Source organism: Pteronotus mesoamericanus, unplaced genomic scaffold, assembly GCF_021234165.1.
Source record: "Pteronotus mesoamericanus isolate MK-2021 breed Mesoamerican mustached bat unplaced genomic scaffold, CSHL_Meso_final scaffold_85, whole genome shotgun sequence".
In the NCBI taxonomy this organism is placed as follows: Eukaryota; Metazoa; Chordata; class Mammalia; order Chiroptera; family Mormoopidae; genus Pteronotus; species Pteronotus mesoamericanus.
This window is the reverse complement of record NW_026555329.1, coordinates 68,114,100-68,133,173: the sequence shown is the minus strand read 5'-3', so window position 1 is coordinate 68,133,173 and position 19,074 is coordinate 68,114,100. Positions and strand designations below refer to the sequence as shown.

Here is a 19,074-nt window from a genome sequence, read left to right as displayed (position 1 = left end):
ATAGAGTCTTGTCTCTGTTGTGGGGGATGATGTGCTTTTCCTGTGGAGAGCGCCTGGGTGGGCAGGTGAGCTCACTCAACCATCAGTTACGTCCTCAAACAATGACCACTCCCAACCCCCGATAAAGGATTGTTAGTTTTGCAAGGAAAAAACTCTTCCCCGGGGTCCAACTTCCGGGTGCTGGTCACCCTAAGGCCGACCCGCAGGGACAGACCAGCCAGCCAAGGACCATTTTCTTAGTAACCAAATGGTTGAAATCATACGGTTATCATGACACATTAAAACTTTGACCCTAAAACAATGTCGGTCAATTTGGTTTAAAAGTCTAAAGGTTAGCGTCTCATTTGAAAATTATTTTAATTCCCAAGTCAAAGAACTTTTTTAATTATGCTCTGCCTGTGAAAAATTCAAACTCTCCAGAGCTGACCACTGTTACCAGTTTTACTGCCTCTCCAGAAGTTACTCTTCACACAAAAATACATGTGTTGGGGGGAGGGGTATATGAATACATAGCTACAGAATTGTCTTTTAAAAATAAAAACTGAGTCAATGCACTTTTCTGAAAATTGCTTTTTTAACTGAAAGATGGGTCATGGATACCTTTCCACATCACTGATGCAGGCACACATTACATCAGAATACGGATGTGGTGCTGTTTACTTAACCAGTCCTGTAAGGATGGGCATCTAATAGGTTATTTGCAAGGAGTCCTGTACAAGCCACAGTGAATATCCATAACCGTGCGCCCTACCCAGTGCTAGTATGTCTGCAATAAAGATTCCAAGAGGAAGGCTGCTGGATAATTTTAGGTTTTATTAATATCTAACAAATTATTCCTCGAAAAAGCGGTACCAATCTAAACCCTGGCTGACAGTGTATAAAGCATAGCAGCCTTTTTTAAGGGCTGTCATTTTAACTGTTGTCCTTTTGCATTTGAAGAACCACTGGAGAGCACCCTCAGGGCAGCATCACTTAGCAAGGAAGATGCATTAGTTTGTGTGGCAGAGATGACCCATGTCCAAAGATGCTTAGACATCACAGGATGGTCTCCCTCTTCCCAGTAGCAGGCTGGGTCCCTGACCCTGCAAGGGGAGCTCCCACAGGTTTGGGAGAGGTAGGTGGCTCCCTGGAGGCAGGGAGCAAGGGCCGAGGAAGAGGAGTTGGGCTTCTTTGGGCTTCTTGTAGCATCTGTGGTGTGTGTCTCCTCCTTCCTAAACCAGCAGCACCGGCTTCCTGAGAAACGCCAATGCTGATGCGACCTAAAAGGCTCCCAGATGAGGGTTATCAGTTTCCATTCACTTGAGCACCATGATATTCCCCAGGGTCAAATTCCTTTCTGCAGAAAGATGTTTGTCTGCTATCCAAAGGCTCCACCTACCCAGACAGGGATGTCTGCAAGGAAAACCATGTTTATTTGAAAACATTCTCCTGAGCCCAGGTGCACTCTCTGCCCGTAGACATGTGCACACACCACTCCTATTACCAGGCACGCAGGCCTGGGCACACACGCGCAGGCCATGGTGTACCGTTTGCACATAAGCGCTCTGGTTTGAACAGTCAGACAACGGCTGGAGACTCTGGCCAGCAGTGCCCTTCACAGAAGGAAGTCGGAGGAAGGGTTGGATGCTGGGCTGAGAAGAGGGTACCCACCTGGCCTGCCCTGCCACTGACCACAAAGTCCTGCCAGGGGGTCACTGTGTGTTGGCTCAGCCGTGAGCCTGGATTGAGGTGTCGCTGTGCCTGCCCTTTCCTTCCCCTCCCCGCTCTCCTCGGCTCCTGGAACAAAGGCCCCCTGAGCAGACTGAGCTTGGGAAACTCACACCAGCGGGTTCCCAGTCCCAGTGCCCATGCGCCAAGGTCTCTGTCAGCATCATGGCTTGGTGACAGATGGCTGGAAAGGAGCAGCAGCACTTCGATCCCCAGGCCCAGCAGGTGGTGGGGAGGAAGGCTCACCACCCACAATGGGTGTGGGCCCTGGAGGCTTCAGTGTTCCTCTAGCCCCAACCCCAGGGCAGGTCAACAGAGGACAGGAGTCTGTATCTAGGGGCTGGGTATCCGAAAAATAGTGTTGGCCTCACACAAAAACCACTGCAGGGACTGAGGTTCACTTGAAACAGGAGAGGACGGGCAGCTAGATGGTTTCCATGTCCCTTTTCATTTGTTAACTCTGTGAAGGCCAGAACTTACCCCCCACGCTCACCCCGACACCTTCTAGTCTGCATATTGGCTGGGTGGCTCTCTGGGCAGCAAGTGCGTGTGGCTGTCAAAGTCCTCCGTCCAATACCCTGAGGAAGTTTGCCTAGGAAAGCCCGCCTTGCATCAGCAGCGTTCCAGAGTTCAGGCCTCCCAACGCACCGTGACTGTGAGCACGATCGCCCAGAGAAGGGAGAGTTTGACATTTACACCGAGAGATGAACTTGTGGCAATAATCCTGAAATTATAGGTTTTAGAGTAGAGCCAAGATTGTCACATCCATTATCTCCATGAGGCCTTCGCAATATGTTGGAGATCGACAAGAACCAAATTCATTCATTCATTCATCACTCGTTTGTTCATCCTTCCATGCAAGCGTGCACTCCCTTGCTCCTCACTTCTCATTTGCTACGCCTGAGCTGAGCACCAGGCGAGGGATGGGATGAAGAGAAATAACTTCACGCCCCGGCTCTCCCTCCTGGGGGCATTTTCTCTGAGAAAGATAGTGGAACAACAGACAAAGAGTTGTTACTAGCGTCACTCTACCGCATTCAAATGCTTTATCTTAATCCTCAGAACAGCCCTTCAGGGTGCTTACTGTTTTTCTCAGATGAGGAAAAGGAGCTCCGGGAAGTTAGGTAAATTGTCCCACTTACACAGGAAGTGGCAGACCCAGGAATCAAACCCAGGTCTCTTCCCCAAATCTCTTCTTCTCCCTTGGCACTTACATAAAGCTATGCCACACCCTGTTTTTCCTTCCTACCCACATTTGAAGGAGCCAGGAAGCCTCCCTGGAGGAGGAGGCTGCACTGAGGCTGGCTGTCAGTCTCTCCTCAAGGCTCCTACTTGGGGATGGGCCTCTTTGCCCACGGACTCAGCCAGACCTTCTTGGTTTACAGCAAGCAGCCTGCAATACTGTGAAATTTCCAACCCAAGAATCTGGGTTCCAGGGAGGGGCCCGCGGTTTCTCCGTCCCCTGGGCTGCAGGCAGGGAGTCAGTATGCGCCAGGGCCGAAGGCAGCTGCAGCCCCCGCTTCACTTCAGTTTCCACCTTGGCCACCGCCCTCCTGTGTGACCTTGGGCGAGCTGCAGCCTCTCTGAGTTGTGGCTTTTCTCTCTGTGCAGCAGAGAAGGGGATCGCACTCTCACTTGGTGAGGGCCACGGCTAATAACACTAACAAATGCGAGCCCCCATGGCGCAGCCCGCGCTGGGAGGAGCGCGGCGGGGGTGATTTCTCCAGGCTCTGCAGAGCACGTGCTGAGAGCTCCTCTCTCAGCTACTTCCATTTGCTAATGAGAAGCAGCATATGTTGATGATTCCGGCATCAACGCTTGCTCCTTGGCTGTCCTAGTTTCCAGAGCAAACTGGCTTCCTATTAGGCATTTATACTTATTAATAGCAGCAAATTGCAGCCCTCCACAGCATCTGCTATGTTTCATTTGCAAAGAGCTTCCCAGACTATTGTATTAGTAGTATTCTGTGACCAATTCTCCAAGGCAGAGTAGGCCTGGGTCCCCCTATCTGAAAATAAATCAACGGAGACATACCGAGGGGAAAGGATTTGTTCATGGTCACCCAGACACCCAGAATGCGTTAGGGCTCAGGACCGCAGCTCCCCAAGCCTTGTGCTCTGGGGCTACTATCCTTGCCATTCTGAGTATCAGTTACCTTGACCCCAGAATCCCTGCCTAGAGGCAGATGTGGACAACGATGAGAGCCGGGAGGCTGCACCCTATGCACCAGTCTGTTCCCAAGTGAGGCCCCCGCTGCCTTAGCCCACGGCCAGGAACAGGCAGGAGGAACTGCAAAGTTCAAGACAAATCAGTCTCGGGGAGCTTTTATTCCTGCCAAGGAGATAAAATTGTTTCCCAGCACCGGGGCAGCCAGGATGTCAGTACAGAGGGTCCTGTGAGCAGCTGTGCTTCCAGTCAGCTCTTCACATCTGGAGAACTGTATTCTCTTTCCAGAATCTTTTCCGGTGCTTTACTTGGGGGCTGAGCCTCCCTGACATCTGCAGATATATCGTCACAGAATTAAGAAAGCTTGCTCCGCCTGGGAGATACTGGGAAGAGTCATTTGTCATGTTTGATCCAATTTTTAATAACCTCCCCACCATGGAACCAGGTGCGTGTAACCTGTGATACTCACGTTAGGAAGAAACTGCCACACTGCAACCTTACCCCTCCTCCATTTAGCCTCTTCCCTCTACCTTCCTCAGGCCTTCGCACCCCTGGCGTGACTCTCTGCCTAGCACCTGTATATCAGTTAGCTATTGCTACACTAAAGCTGTGTAACAAACCACCCCCAAACTCAGTAGCATACAATAAAGAGCATGAATTCTCATACTCACAGGCCTGAAAGTCATTGCATGTCCACTGAGTTAGGCTAAGCTCGCTGGGCAGTCCTGCTTCAACCAGCAAAGCTTATCTCATCCCTGTCGGTGGGGCTCAACTCTGCCCTGCGTGGCTACATTTGGGGCCCAGGCTGAAAAGGAAGCAGCTACATGGGGGAGCTCTTTTTGTAGCAATGACAGAAGCACAAGAGGGCAAAGCCAGCCACACAAGCACATCTCAAGCCTTAACCTTGTCCTTGCTACCATCCTATTGACTAACTCAAGACCTGAAACCAAGCCCAAGGTCTAGGACTGGGAAGTACGTGCCACCTCTCCACTCACCATGAGGCCAGGTTGGGGGGTAGGTAGGGAAATAGGAGGCTACTTTAGGGGAGTGAGGAGTTGGGACTTGTGACACAATCTGCCATTGCCTGTGGCCAGGCTCCTGGCCTCTGCCTACCTTGCCAGTCTGCACAGTCAAAAATTCCTACCACCTCTGCACAGATAAGAAGAGGTGAGTGATTGTGTTCCAGGCACAGGAAGCTCCTTGACATAAGCAGAGCTTTCTGAGCCACTGCTCACCGACCACAAGTTCAAGTCCGGGCAGTGAGGGGCTTCGAGGCAAGGGGCTCTGCAAAGTCATTTGCCATGTAGACCCATGGGGGGGCAAGTGGCCCCAAGGCAGCAAAATGAATCCTGGAATGGTGACCAGAGGCCACCAAAGGGAAGAAAAGCCCCTGGAAAGGCTTTGAAGGGCTTCCCCAAGACCATGACACTGAGATCCACATGCATTGCTGAGTTCATTCTCTAGAAAAGGATTGATTTTCCCAACTCTACTTCTTTTGCTTGGGGACAGGAAATAGGACAGCAGTGAGGGACCGTGGGTACCAGACACAGCATCTGCACAGCTTGACAACTCTCTAGCAGCTTCTTGGAGTTTCTTAATGGGTAGTCTTGCCTCTTTTTTTTTTCTTTTTTTTTGACAATTTTGAAGGAAATTGGGTACTTAAGAAGCTTTTTGGACATTTAAATTAACTCCCACCATCGGGCTCAGCATAGCCGCTGTAACATTAGCATCCAATTATAAGAAGAGAGATGAAGCCATAACTCACATTTTGACCAGAATGTCATATGCTTAAACAAATTAGAGATACACACAGAAACTGTACGTTCTGTCTATGGAACATTCCTGAATGTAATCAGCAGAGCAGCAGGCTCCCTTTGCAATACTAACAGCAACAGGCAAAGTAGGGCCCTGTTGCCAGAGGAAAGCATCTTTCAAAATATCAGGGACACCAGGCAGGGGCTGGACAGTGGGGTCCAGGGCTCAAGGAAACTGAGGAAATTCCTCCAGCTTCCCTGTGCACACCCAGGCTCCAGGCCCTCCAGACAAAAGACTCCATTGATCAGGGTGCAGAAATATAAAGGCCAAGGCCATTGGTGGAAATCCTGGGTGGACCCTTTGCTGTGTTCCCAAATACTCCTAGTTTTCCTGTCCCAGGCCATTCTTTTTTAAATTCATGGCCTTGGTCATGGGGCTGGACAGGAGAGGGAGTAGAGGTGATGATTCTGTTTACAATAGTTCAAAACCAGTTGGAACTACGCTATATTAAGGAAGTTTGCCCCGGTGGCAAAAGGATAAGGCAAGCCAATGTGATTCCCAGAAAGGTAATGGAGGGTGATGGAGAGGTGGGGATGGGGATGGGCAGGCAGGTGCTTCGTAATCATACCTGGGAATGAGAAATGACAGCGCAGAGCGGGAGCAGGAATGTGAGAACCTGCTAAGCTCAGGGGCCATCTGACTCACAGAACTATTTGAATTCTAGGCTCCTCCTCACTGCACCTCTTGGAAGGGGTGGGAGGTGAGGAACAGTCCTGGGTAGAGCAAGGCTGTGACGTTATTTATTCCAATCAGGACGCGGAGGTTCAGAGCTTAAGAACGACAGATCCAGTTATATAGCAATACACGATAAGAGACATTCATTCAAATCCTTTTGTCCATTTGAGATTAAACTGAAAACAGTAACAATGTCTATCTTTTCACTCAAGGATCTCAGAATATTTCATAAACATGGATTTAGTCGTCTACCAACAGAAAGCTTCTCCCCCTGACCCTGCGAGCTGAGCAGAGAATAGGTGTTCTCACATCCACCCAATAGGCTCTTCTTAAATGTTTGATCATGATAACATACACATAATATAAAATTTGCCTTCTTATCCGTTTTTAAGTGTTTGGTGGCATTAAGTGCATTCACACTGTGCTGCAACCATCACCACCACTGGTCTCCAGAACTCCTTTCATTTTCCCCAACTGAACACTAACTCCCCATTCCCTTCCCCCAGTCCCCGCAAGCCACCGTTTCACTCCGTCTTTATGAATTCGACTACTCTAGAACACTCCTCATGCAAGTGGAGTCACACAATATTTGTGTGTTTGTGACTGACTTATTTCACTTAGCATAATGTCCTCAAGGTTCACCTGCATTGTATTGTACCATGTGTTAGAATTTCCTTCTTTTTAAGGATGAGTAATATTCCATTGTATGTATATACCATATTGCGTATATCCACTCATCTGTCCATGGACATATGGGTTGCTTCTACCTTTTGGCTACTGTGAAGAATGCTATTGTGAGCACAGTTGTACAAGGATCTGTTCAAGTCCCTGCTCCTCCTTCTTCTGAGTGTGTACCAAAAAGTGAAATTGCTGAATACTACAGTGTGTCTGTTTCATTTTTTGAGGAGGCGCCATACTACCCAGTAGGTTTTTGCACAAAGCTGGTAGACTGTGTCAAGAGTACTACACGCAGACCTGACCCTAACCCCTCCTCCCAAGGAGCCCCCTTGTCCCCAGCACAGCGTAGGCACACGCAGAAGTCCTGAGAGGTGCTGAGGCTCCTGTCTTAGAAGCAGTGAGGGAGCTATTACAGCCACATTCATCAACACCTTTCCTGGAGTCCCCTGGCCAGGTGGCAAACCTCAGTCGTTGGTGGTCTCTGAGACCATCCATCACTAAGATACCTCAGGTCGCATGGCCGCCTGATTTGTTCTCCAGGCAGAAGCCCCCCTCCATGACTTTCTTTTTTCACCTCTTCCTGTGGCCTGAATTCCCTCACTCAGTTAATTAGCATGCCTGGCACGGTAGCTTAAGACTTGAATCAGCGTGGGGTGGTTTTAATTAATCGTGTGTCTCTGCATCTGGAGTGGCTTGTGTTCCAGGGTCAGGAGAGGAGCCGGAGATGGGGAATGGCAGAGACGGCTTTGTTTGGTGTTCAGAGTGGTGGAGGATCTAGGTATCCGGGGAGGGAGAAACATAGTGCCAAGGTGGCTCAGGAGCCACCTGGCCACCTGTGAAGCTTACTAGCAATGTGTGGAAGGTAACCAGAGCTATTCAGGGATAGAACCGCACCAAGACAAATGGTGGACTAAATCTAGTTTTCAAAAGGGATTTAAAGTGTCAGGAAATTTTCTGATGCTTTCCAGAATTACCCATGAGGTGAGGAGTGAGAAAATGCAACAATGTAGATTGGGATCAGTCTGGCAGGGCTTGACCATGACAGAGAATACTGCCTGATGACGCAAGCTCAGAGGTTTCCCTTGGCCAAGCCTCCTTCAGGAATGTTCTGGAAAGACAAGGGGGGTGGCACCTAGCTCTCGAATTATGGTAACCTTTCTATTTGGTCTGTCAGGATCCCATTGACTCCCCCAGTTTTAGCATCCATGTTTTTAAAATAGTGGTGAAAACCTAGATAAAGTTGAGCAGAGTAATTTAAAAAATGACTGAAAAAGTAAATAGAAAGATCCTAAAAATAAAGGTTAAAGAAAGTTGAGTCTCATAAAAACTGCTCAGGACTTATGTTCCTGTCTCACTGGGATGCACCTACATGAAAAGCAAAGAAAGATGCATAACTTACAGCAGTAAGTCCAGGAAGCTGGGATAACCCCAGGGTTTCATCCCAAAGGTGAAGCAATGAACGATTTAGGGGCAGGTGCCACAGTTCAAGGAGGAAATGATGTGTTCAAGATATAAAAGAAGAAAACTTTTTCCAGGCCTGTTGAGTTTCTGACTGAATTCGTGAGGCCCAGGAAGACTATCAGAGCAGCCTTCTGTGATGGGGGAGAGAGATGAAGTGACACCGTAGTCAACAATGGGTGTTAATGACAAAGAGAACCATAAAAATCACTGTAACATGCCTTGATCATGTATGAAGCTTCATACCTATTGGGTCATCTGTCCTTTGAAAACCTCTATGAATGGGGGTGGGGGATAGTTTTATCCCCATATTTACAGATGAGAAAAATTGAGATTCAGAGGCAGTAGGATCTCATTGCCAGACAGTGGTGAGGCAGAATTTGAACCTAGCTCTGCAGGCTTTTACACTCCAGCTCAACGGAAATGACTCTTGTCTGGCATCAAGAGAGAAAGGTTTTCAGGTAGTGACAGTATTAAACACCAATTGCAAGATATTTTTAGAAGTCTGACTGCAAAGTCTTTGAGAAGGTCAGGCTGGCCAAGCAGCTGGCCCTTTATGTTGCACACCCCGGAAACCCAGGGCACATCGAGCCCAGACAAATTACAGAACATGCTCTTGAGAGAAACTGGGGAGGATATTAATTAAGTTTAGACCAAGAAAATGCTTTTGATTGAACAAGTCATGATTTTCCCTTTAAGACCATGCAAAATATGTAGTGTTAGACGAGCAGCTGGAACATATGAAAATATTATTATGTACTTAAGTTACCAACTTTCACCATCTACGGTCCCTTTTATTACTTTTTTCCCCTCCAGGCCTCATGTTTTGAAAGATTTTTGCCTACTAAACAAACTGCATTTATTAAGTAATAATATATTTCCCATTCTTAATATGGCACATACATCACTGGATATGCATAAAAACAGAAAGCAGCAACAATTCAATTTCCATTAGGCTTTTGGAAATACTGAAAATAGCTTGTGGACCTCATTACCACTGATGAATTTCTATGAGTCCAAGTACTTTGGGCTGGGAACCATTATTTACACGCCTATAGGACCCACACATCTATGCCCATTTAGGAGGTATAGGAAGAAATTAAGGGGGCAGCAGGAAGAGAGTGAGTTCCTGGCTGTGTGTAGCGTCAGAGGGATTATTTGTAAGAAACCTATCATCAGGATTAATTACAAAAATGGGAAGATGGTACATAGGTAGAGCCGAGGCATGGCTCCTTCCTATTACATAAGTGGTAATAAAAGAAAAAATAAAATTCCCAAAGTACAAAAAGGCATCTAAGAATGTGGGGAAAGGGCCCCCACGGCCAAGGGCAAAGCTGTAAGAATGGGAGCAGGAAGCTAAAAGGTAACTTCGAGGAAGCAAAAGTGTAGTGCGGCCATTAAGAATACTCAACATGTACTTGAGAAAACAAGAAGAAGAAGATATATAAAGGGAATTGGAAAATTAAGGTAGAAAGGAAAAGGAGATCATGTGGGATTAGAATTAATTATTAATTAGTTCCAAAAGAGAGTTTCGAGACTAAGTGAGCAGGCGCTGGTGCCAGCGTGCCCGCGAGTGAGTCACAGGTAGCCCCTGCCAAGCGGCACATGAATTTACGGAGGCAGATGCCCCTTGACGCAGTAGGGAAAACGCAGCCCCTGCATTTGCTTAGGACACACGCTGGTTCCGTCAGGCCGACGTGGTGTCACTTGTCAGTGCCTGTTGTTTGATGGCGAGAAACCAAAAAAGATGACCACCTCAGATTCTCTTAGCTCCAGCTGAAAGGTGAGGTAAGAAATCCGCCACTGGATAAAAAATGTATCCCGAATGGAAAAAGATGATTTATTACAAATAAATAAATAAAAGATTTTGCAAAATAAAAACTGGCAAAATGGAGAATAAAGGCCAAAGCTATATAGGAAAAAATTAAAATTCCATTTGATCCTGTGAGTTCGTATAAAGTATGTTCTGTGTATTGGGCCCTGAGAAGTCGTGTCAAAGTCATCAGGCGAAGCTACACTGCAGGACATTTAAGAAATGAAGCAGATCTTTGGGAGGACGCTGAAAATGGACACACTTGGGCTAAGAAGCTGTGTCACCTGGAACATTTTATTAATACGTTAACAAGCGGCTGGTGAAAGTGAATGTAAAGTTTTGGGTTTGGACAGGAAACCTCTACTCATGAAAAGGGTGTGGGTAGGAGCAATAACAGCTGCTCTTTGAAAGCTCCAGAGTGAAAAACTTTCAGAGCCAGTTGGCCAACATTATGAGAAAGACAGAATAGGCAGGTAATAGCTGCAAAGTGAGTTTAATACACCTTGTTAAAGGCGCGGAGAAAGAGAAAGTGAAGGTCTTGGTCTTAGGTTAAAGGCCCTCTGGAACCACAAAAATTACAAAGGAGAAAGACTGAGAAGGAGGCAAAACACTTTATGGCAAAAAAGAAACACGAATAGAGAAAGAGTAAACATTTGAGTTTATTACATTGATAAGAAACAGATATGTGTTGAATTGGATGTTTGTAGAGATATTTAGGGGGATTGGTGGTAAGGAAATGTAAATGTAGACTATATAAGTCTCCTTTATAACATTTTAATATGACCTCTATGGAGTCTATTCCCAGAGATTCCTATGAAAACAACAGGTGGTTGTCTCCCTTGGGTGCTTATGTGGCCACCTGCTCAAATACGATCACTCAAGGTCCCTTTTGGTTCTGGGGTTCTTGATCCCTTCCTGCTCCCACACTGTTTTAGGGGATGCACCTGCTAGAGTGCAATCTCTTCCTGGCAAACTGAATGTTCTCGAAATCTTGACCACTCTCTCGCTGTTGCCCTGTCTCAGCTCACCAGAGTCCCCGTGGAGTCCTGTGGTCAGTATCAGAACTGCAGCGAGTGCCTTGGCTCGGGGGACCCCCACTGCGGCTGGTGTGTGCTCCACAACACGTGAGTACCCCCGGCGGCTCACTCCCGCCTCTCCCTTCCCCCGGCTCGCCCCCCCCCCCGGCTCGCTCTCCCCGTCATCTTCTCCATCCTCACTCTTTCTTTCTGATCTCTCTTCTCACCTTGTCTTTGCTTACTCTTCCTTCCTTGTATGATTTGCAAATTTTATCTTCCTTCCTTCGTTCTGATTTCTCTTGAAATTGCCAGATCCCAGTAAGATAGATAGAAATGGCAGCGTGGGAACGATGATGTGCCAGGGTGTGGAATCACGGTGGGTAATCACACGCTGGAAGGCTGGGGAGAGATTCTGGGCATTTTCTGCTGTGACTTGACTGCAGACTGGCATTCCAGGACTAAACAGCAGGGAAAAGGCATTGGACTTCTTCCTCAAGGCTCACATGGGCCCCTCAATAACGTGCGAGTTCCATACTGTCCATTTGGTGATTCAGCATCCATTTAACCGACTCTCTGACATCTCCCCGCTGAATCTTCTCGTACTTGAGACTCTTCCGGTGCAGTTCAAGTGGGTAGTCCCCGAGAACCTGCCCGCTATTGTCATTGCATTTGCCTGGCTGTTAGAGCACCCTGGCCCTGGGGTCATGGGACCAGAGGGTCCCTGTCCCAAGTGCTGGGCACTCTGCCTGTGTGCATGTTTGTGCTGGTTCTATTTCACCCTCGAAAAGTGGGAGGGAGACAATGGTATGCAGTGGAGGCAAACGGTAACCTGGTAAATGAACTGAGTATGGGATGCTGGGTACAGAGAACCAATCCAGCCCCGTGCAGAGAGTTGAAGGCCTTTCTTAGAGGATCCAAAGGCCCTTGTCATCACTGACTGGAGAAACTGGCCATAGTTGGACCCCACTCTGATGGAATCGGGTCCCAGTCAAGCTATTGCTGCTGGAACCCCAGGCTTCTAGTCAGCACTTGAAACCTGGTGCCTTGTGAGCCGGACATAAGTGTTATAAATTAAGGGAAAGGACTGCAGTTGTCCTACTTCATTGGTCACACTAGTCATTTTTAGCTGCAGGAATACCAAGGCAGGATCTTGCCCCACCCCCACCCCCCAGGGGTGCCTCTGAAAGTTAGAAACAGCCTCTTAAATTCTGACACATCCTCTCCAAGGGCACAGGCACACGCTCATGTCTGGGTGACAATCTCAGGCAGAATGAGGCCTTAAGTTCTTTAAGAGAAGGTCTGAAATCCCGCAGGTATTCGATGGTGAGAAACAATCGAGATCATTGACGTGCACTGAAATACACGTCACCCAGAGACAATCAGAAACTGGGCGTAGGAACACACACAAAGCTGTATATTGTAAAGGAGGGCGGTGGAACCTAAGAGTGGCCGGCGTGAGAGAGGGTGGCAGGGATTGCTTTCAGAATTCAGATCAGCTCTCATCAATCCAGGAAAGCTCCTGGATGATACTTAGCAAGGCAGAAAAGAAGTCACTTTCCTTGTCCCACACAGTGAGGCCTCTCAGAAAGGGCCCAGGCTCCGGACCCATTGCTTCTGCGGGGACCTTAGGCCAGCTGGGTTTCTGCTTGACCAACGATGGCTCGGCTGCTCCTGGCGTGGGCTTTCACGTCTGGCATCATTCAAGGGCAATCGGGAGAGCTGGCTCCTCTCTGACACTCTATGCCTGTGGGACCCAAAGGCAGGTCTCCGTGCCAGCTTTGACCCTGCCCGTTTGTGCTGGTCAGGCCCAGACAGCACCGAGCCCTGTGAGGAGCAGGGGGTCCCAAGCTCTGAGATGGCACAGAGAGGCTGCCCATCTCCCATCCTCCCCTCCCCAGAGCTGAGTTTAACAGGAGTGAGAAGAATAGGTACCAGAAACTACTTCCTGCACGGCCTCAGTTTCCCCTTTAGTAGCATAATACCTGCTTCCTATCAAGTGGCAGAAATTGGGTGGACTGGGGCCAAGGTGAAGTCCAAACAGTTCATGAAAGAGGCCATCGGGCTACACTGGGAAGCCAGCATATCTGCTCGCAGGGTGGCTTCAGGAAAACAGCCATGAACATGAACTTCAAGCATCTGCTGCCAAGCCCAAAGTCCTCATCCCCCCAGCTGGGAAGCAACCTGGGGGAGCATCCCAGCTCCTCATCGTGGATTGGAGATGGTGATATCTGACCTGCGCACCTCTCTGAGCCTTGGGAGAATCGGATGAGATCATGTGGGTGAAGGGCAGTGGGAGCTGACGAGTGTGTAAATGTAAGGGGGACGTGGGGCGGGGATCTCAACACGGTTGGGGAAGGGCTTAGAGCTCATGGGGGCCATGCCGCTTATGAGTTCGATTGAACCCCATTGGTTGTGCAGATGGCTCTACTTGAATTGCATCCTTTCCTCCCCAGGGGTACCACAGCCTCAAACTGCCTTCCTCTTAGTGGTAGATGCCCTGCTGCATTCCCCTCCCCTCCGTTGCCCTGGCGTCATGTCTCATCCATATGTGTGTCATGTCCATACAGCCCTTATGAAGCCCAGGCGCTCGGGAAGCAGGGGCTGTACCAGCGCTTTCTCTATGCCTACACCTCAGCACCTGTGCAGGGGGCGGGTGGCCCCCCTTGCCCAGGATGCCACAGTGGGAGCAGGTGTGTGAAAGCCACGAGGGACTCCGGAAGGACGGCTGGCATAGAAATCAGTGTGAGGTAGCTCCCCATTTTTGCAAATATGTCAAGAGACTTGGGACAAGAAGAGTCGATTCTCATTATCTGTGGTACTTTATAAAGTCACCTCAAACACCAAATTCGTGAATACTGAACCATGGCTCCTCAGAGAAATACAGAGCTATGAGCCTCCGGTCACAATGTTTTTGTCAACCCATCAATATATAACCATGTTCTATGTGTGTTTCTGTTTAAAGACACCTCATTTAATATATATTGTTTGGTGAACCTTGAACTCACAGCCAACACACTACAATCTGTGCCTGAAGGAAGCGTGTCTAACACAAGCATTTTCTCCGTAAGACACATCGCAGCTTTCTTGCACTTAGGATCACTGGGAAGCACTTCAACATGATTCCTATGGGCCATTTTAAACAGAAGAGTCACCAAGAAAAAGCACAAAAAAGTGAAAAATGAAATACCAAATAGACCACCAAAAGAACACGTTTATACTGAGAGCTGAAACAAGAGGGCACAGTGGTGTGGCCTACTTGGCCCTCTGCTGGGGACATCTGCTTGTGGTTACTCAAATTTTTCTCCCCTCTGCTCATGTCTGAGAGTGACCTTGAGGAAGCTGCAGTATCGATTTGAGGATTATAAAAAACATTAGCAAGTAGGCAAGTTCACAAATATGGAATCCACACAAAAAAAGGATCGGCTGTAACTATGTGTCAGACATTTCACATTTTTGTTTATAAAGAGGAAGCACCATACTGTCTCACGGTCGTGGAATGAGGATAAAATTAAGTAACAAAGGATATTAAAAAGGTCCAACATGCTCCTGTGGGTCAAGGTGGTCTCTGGTAAACTCAGGCCTCCTGGTTGTGTGGAGACTCGGGTGCTGAGGGCTGAGCTGACGTCTCTGGTAAAGCCCAGCTCCCCTGGGTGGGTTCAGCTCATGAGCACTCCTAGGCCAAGGCCGCCTGCCCACCATGACACTCAGCAAATCTGTCCTGCCTCACTGCTGGGGGTAATGACCAAGGAGAAGCCCCAGGCCCTCCTGGCGGAGTGAAGAAAAGTAGGTCCCTGGATCTTCTAAGATTCTTGTAATCAGGATATAATGTTTACATTGTACAGTATGATGCACAGATCTGAAGTGTATAATTTGAAAAGTTTTGACAGATGCAAAAACCCAGGTAACCAAACCCCATCAAGATATATGTTTCCTTCATCCAGGACTACGTGCTCCTCCCCCTTCTTTCCAGCAGGTCTTTCTTCCCTAGTTCTTAAGTTCAGGTCAAAGCCAGACTTCGCCTCTCCTGATACACCCTGTCTTTTATTCTAAGTAGATGCCAGCTGGACAGTCCCGGATGGGAGAGGTGTCTGAGGACATGCGGGAGGGAAGGGAGAAGGCTGTGGCAGGCAGAATATGAGCAGAAGGTCGAGGAGGGCCAGGGAGCCGGCAGACACTTACCCTGGGCACCTCAGTGTACTGGGAAGAGAGCGTGGCGCAAAGGGCATGGGTTTTGCCTGCTGTGGGAGTGTTGTGCCCATACCACAAGCTTGTGTTCAGATCTCTCACACTGCCCCTGCCCGCTTGGTGCCAGGCCCTGTGCTAGGCTCAAGGGATTCAAGGGGACAATGTTAAGCCACCTCTGCCCTGGGTCTTGGGAACCAGACCTCTGGTCCAAGGATGGGGCAAGGGGTTGCAGAATGTACTAGAATCAGAGCAGCTGATAGGCCCACGTCAGGGGCAAGACCCTGTGCTGAGCGCTGCAGGATCCAGGGAACATGACCCTCAGAAAAACGAGGGCAAAGAGCATCAGGCAGAGGGTTCCTTCAGGTGTCACGGTATCTGTCACCCTTGCCTACTCTTCCCATGGTTGTAGGGAGTAGGCGGGTGGGAACTCTGTGGGAAGGGAGGGACTGAAGGGGGGTGTGTGTGAGAGATTGAAGGCGAGGCAGAGACAGAGGATCAGGAGGAGAGCACCAGAGCGCGCACAGTGCAAGGGCGGGGCCCTCCCCGCAGGTGGCTCAGGTGGCTGAAAGGGCTGTTTGTACCAGCAAGGGCACAGGTGGCTTACAGGCTGAACAGGCTTAAGAAATGTCCATGTAACTGAAACCCTCACTCCTGGCAGTCCCAATTGTCGCAAAGAACTGGCCTGCCAGCCCCAGTAGCACAGAGGGTCACCTGCAGCCTTCTCTCGCAGTCCCTCGGGCTTGCTGGTGTCTAATGGCAATGATACAATAGCTTCAACAGCCTGGGCGCATATTTGTCTGCGAGCTGTGCCCACACTGCAGACCTGTCCATGCATCTGGGGCCTTCATTCCCGGTGCATTCCTCTTGGGCTGAGCCTACCTGCTCTAACTCGGAGGAAGGTAAAGGAAAGCCTACAGCCCAGCCTGCCTTCACCTGCCCTAGGCCTGGAAACTTCCCTCCGACCACCAGGCTTGGCCGATTCCCAGGTCCCTCTTTATCTTCTTCTCCCAGGCCCAGGCCAAGAAGCCTATCTCAGTCTGAGCAGGTAACGGGATCCCCGGCAGATCCAGCCACATCGATTGGCCCAGACGTTGCCTTTCTAAAGAAGGGTCCTCAGCGTCACTGCCAGGAGGCTCGTGTAACCCAAGACATCAACAGGGGAAGGATGACTGGCTTTTATAAAGCCTCTCCCTTGCCCCCTGGTGACCCCTCCTCTTGGCAGTTTTCTTCTGTTGAAAGGATGCCCTCCCTCCCTGGATGGGTTGGCACAGGTCACTGTTCAGGATTCTTCCATTTTATTCTTTATACAGTTTCTGCCAAGATGGGGGGGAGGGGAGGGGAGGGAAAGCGCTGCTGCCCAGAGCAGAAGGATGGGTTAAAATGAAGACCCTGTGTGTGGACAAACTCAGCCCGTGTGCAGGTTCCTCAGCTATAAAATGGCAATGAAAGAACCATGTTACACCCACGGTATGAAAATTAAGGACGAGGTTATGCCTGCAGGCTCGTCACGGTGCCTGGACGTAGCCCTGGTTTAGTGACCGAGAAGCAGAGGCTGCAGGTCATAACCCTCCCCTATGGCCCCCTTCTCATTATTGTCCCCACCAGACCAGAGGACTGTGGCTGGGTGGCTGGGACAAACCCACGGCCCTGAAGTCTTCTGCCTTGGACAACTCCAACCAGCCATGCCATTTAGGCTGTCTTCAGTGGCCCTGGGTGTGGCTGCCCATCAGCCACCTGGGGAAGTGCAAAGAGAACAGTTTGTCCTGCAACCATGGCCGAATGTCCCTTGAAAAAAGCACAAACTGATTCTACAATGTAAGTCTTTTCTAGCTGCTTCTTAGCATATCCCAGAGCTTGGTATCCAAGGCCTCCTTAACACTAACCTGCTAAGTCAGCAGTCTCACCTAAGGCTTTTTGCAGAATGTCCACACAATCATGAGGGGTTGCTAGGATCCACTTCTGCCCAGCAGACTCTTTGCAGCTTAGGCTGTGGCCTTCCCTGACTTTTTGCCAAAAAGTTCTCAGCCTTTGATCCAGAGGAAAGAGTCCCAGACTAGATAGTAATATATCTGAATTTTTCTCACTGTGGCTCAATAAATACACAGTTTGGGTTAAGGAAAATTTATTTTATTCTCTGAACCACTGCCTGTTTCCCCTTGCTCCCCACATACATATAACACATGCTTTTATGGCCAATAGATGGTAGGTCAATGATCCATCTTCTCATAGGAATTAGGAAAGCCCTGGCATCCATCCAAGTCTGACTGTCCCTGCCAGGCTAATGACTCGGCTGCCCAAGGACAGCCTGAGAGGCTGGGCCACCTCGAGGCCATGGGAAGTGCAGACATGCACACCCATGCACCAGCATTCGCATGCTCCGCCCAGTCATGCCACCCTGGGCCACACCGGGTGGATGACCCACCTTGCACAGAACAGAGTGCTCTTCTGCACCAAGCCTGAGGACCTGGTGACCTTCACAGACGTGAAAGCTCCAGGCTGTTGGATGAAGTGCAGTATGAAAGTTGAACAGAATCGGAGTAATTGTTGGATGTGTCTCAAGTAATAGACAGCATCCTCCTTATTACCAGCTGGACTATGAAGAGAATGGGTCAGCCTTTGCTTTCTCCTCCTCCTCTTTCTCTCCCTCCTCTTTCTCTTCCTCCCCTTGTCCTCTATTCCACTCTGTCCCTCCATTCCTGTTCTTCTCTCCAAACCTCCCTTCAGCTTTAGTAGAAATAAGGAGGTCCAAACAGCACTACCTGCTGACAAAGAGAAGAAGCCAACAGCCCCGCTCTGTCTTCTCTTTGGCAACTGTAATTCCTCTTCTCAGAAAGAAGGAGCCTCTCCTGGTCCCTGTTACCACCACCTCGGTTGTGTTCAATTCATTTGGGGAGGAGCTGAAAGGAAGCCAAGGCAAGTCTCCATTCAACCTGGGACCAGGGCAGAGCTCACCATGGTGGAGGGGGAGGACCACCTGCTTGCTGTAGAAGCCCAGGAAGGTTCTTCTTGGGCCTCCACTGAACTCCTGCACCTGCTGGCTCCCGTTAAGTCCTGTGCCCTTCTCCTCCTGCCTTGGTGGCCTTGCCCGCTGAGTGTGGCCCAGGAGGCATGGTGAATCCAACACCTGCTGCTGAGTGCCTTGGGATCTTTAGAGAGGGTAAAGGAACAGTGAGGTCAGTGGCCAGCAGCTGATGACATAGGGAAAATCATAGTCTAACTGTGGTCTTCATGTTTCGGGATTTATCCAAGAACAAACTAAATGCTTAGGTTGAGGCCCTGGTGTCGGTCACAGGACCCTAGAATCGTGCCATTGAAAGGACTCCCCGGGCCACACCTGTTCGTATAAGGATCCTCCTACACACCCACCTGCCTAGAAAGGCGCCCTTTACCCTCTAGTTCGCCTTCCTCTGAGTGTACACATGTACCCTCCCATTTCTGTTGGAGTCCTGAAGAGGCCAAGGACAGTGACATTAGGAAACCTGGTCTCTTTCCTTGCCATGTTCCCAGTTGTGGAGATAGTGACCAAACAGCCCCCGGGATCTCCTACTTGAATAAACATTC

At 49.3% G+C, this 19,074-nt stretch overlaps 1 protein-coding gene across 2 annotated transcripts in view; it reads left to right on the top strand.

Moving 5' to 3' along the window:
* The window catches only part of PLXNA4 (plexin A4), a 408,310-nt gene that overhangs the window by 298,720 nt on the left and 90,516 nt on the right, over window positions 1-19,074 (top strand). For both annotated transcript variants that reach the window (XM_054564675.1, XM_054564674.1), the window contains one exon: window positions 11,336-11,436. In XM_054564675.1, coding sequence (XP_054420650.1) covers window positions 11,336-11,436 — 101 coding nt within the window. The remainder of the gene's footprint in view (window positions 1-11,335; window positions 11,437-19,074) is intronic.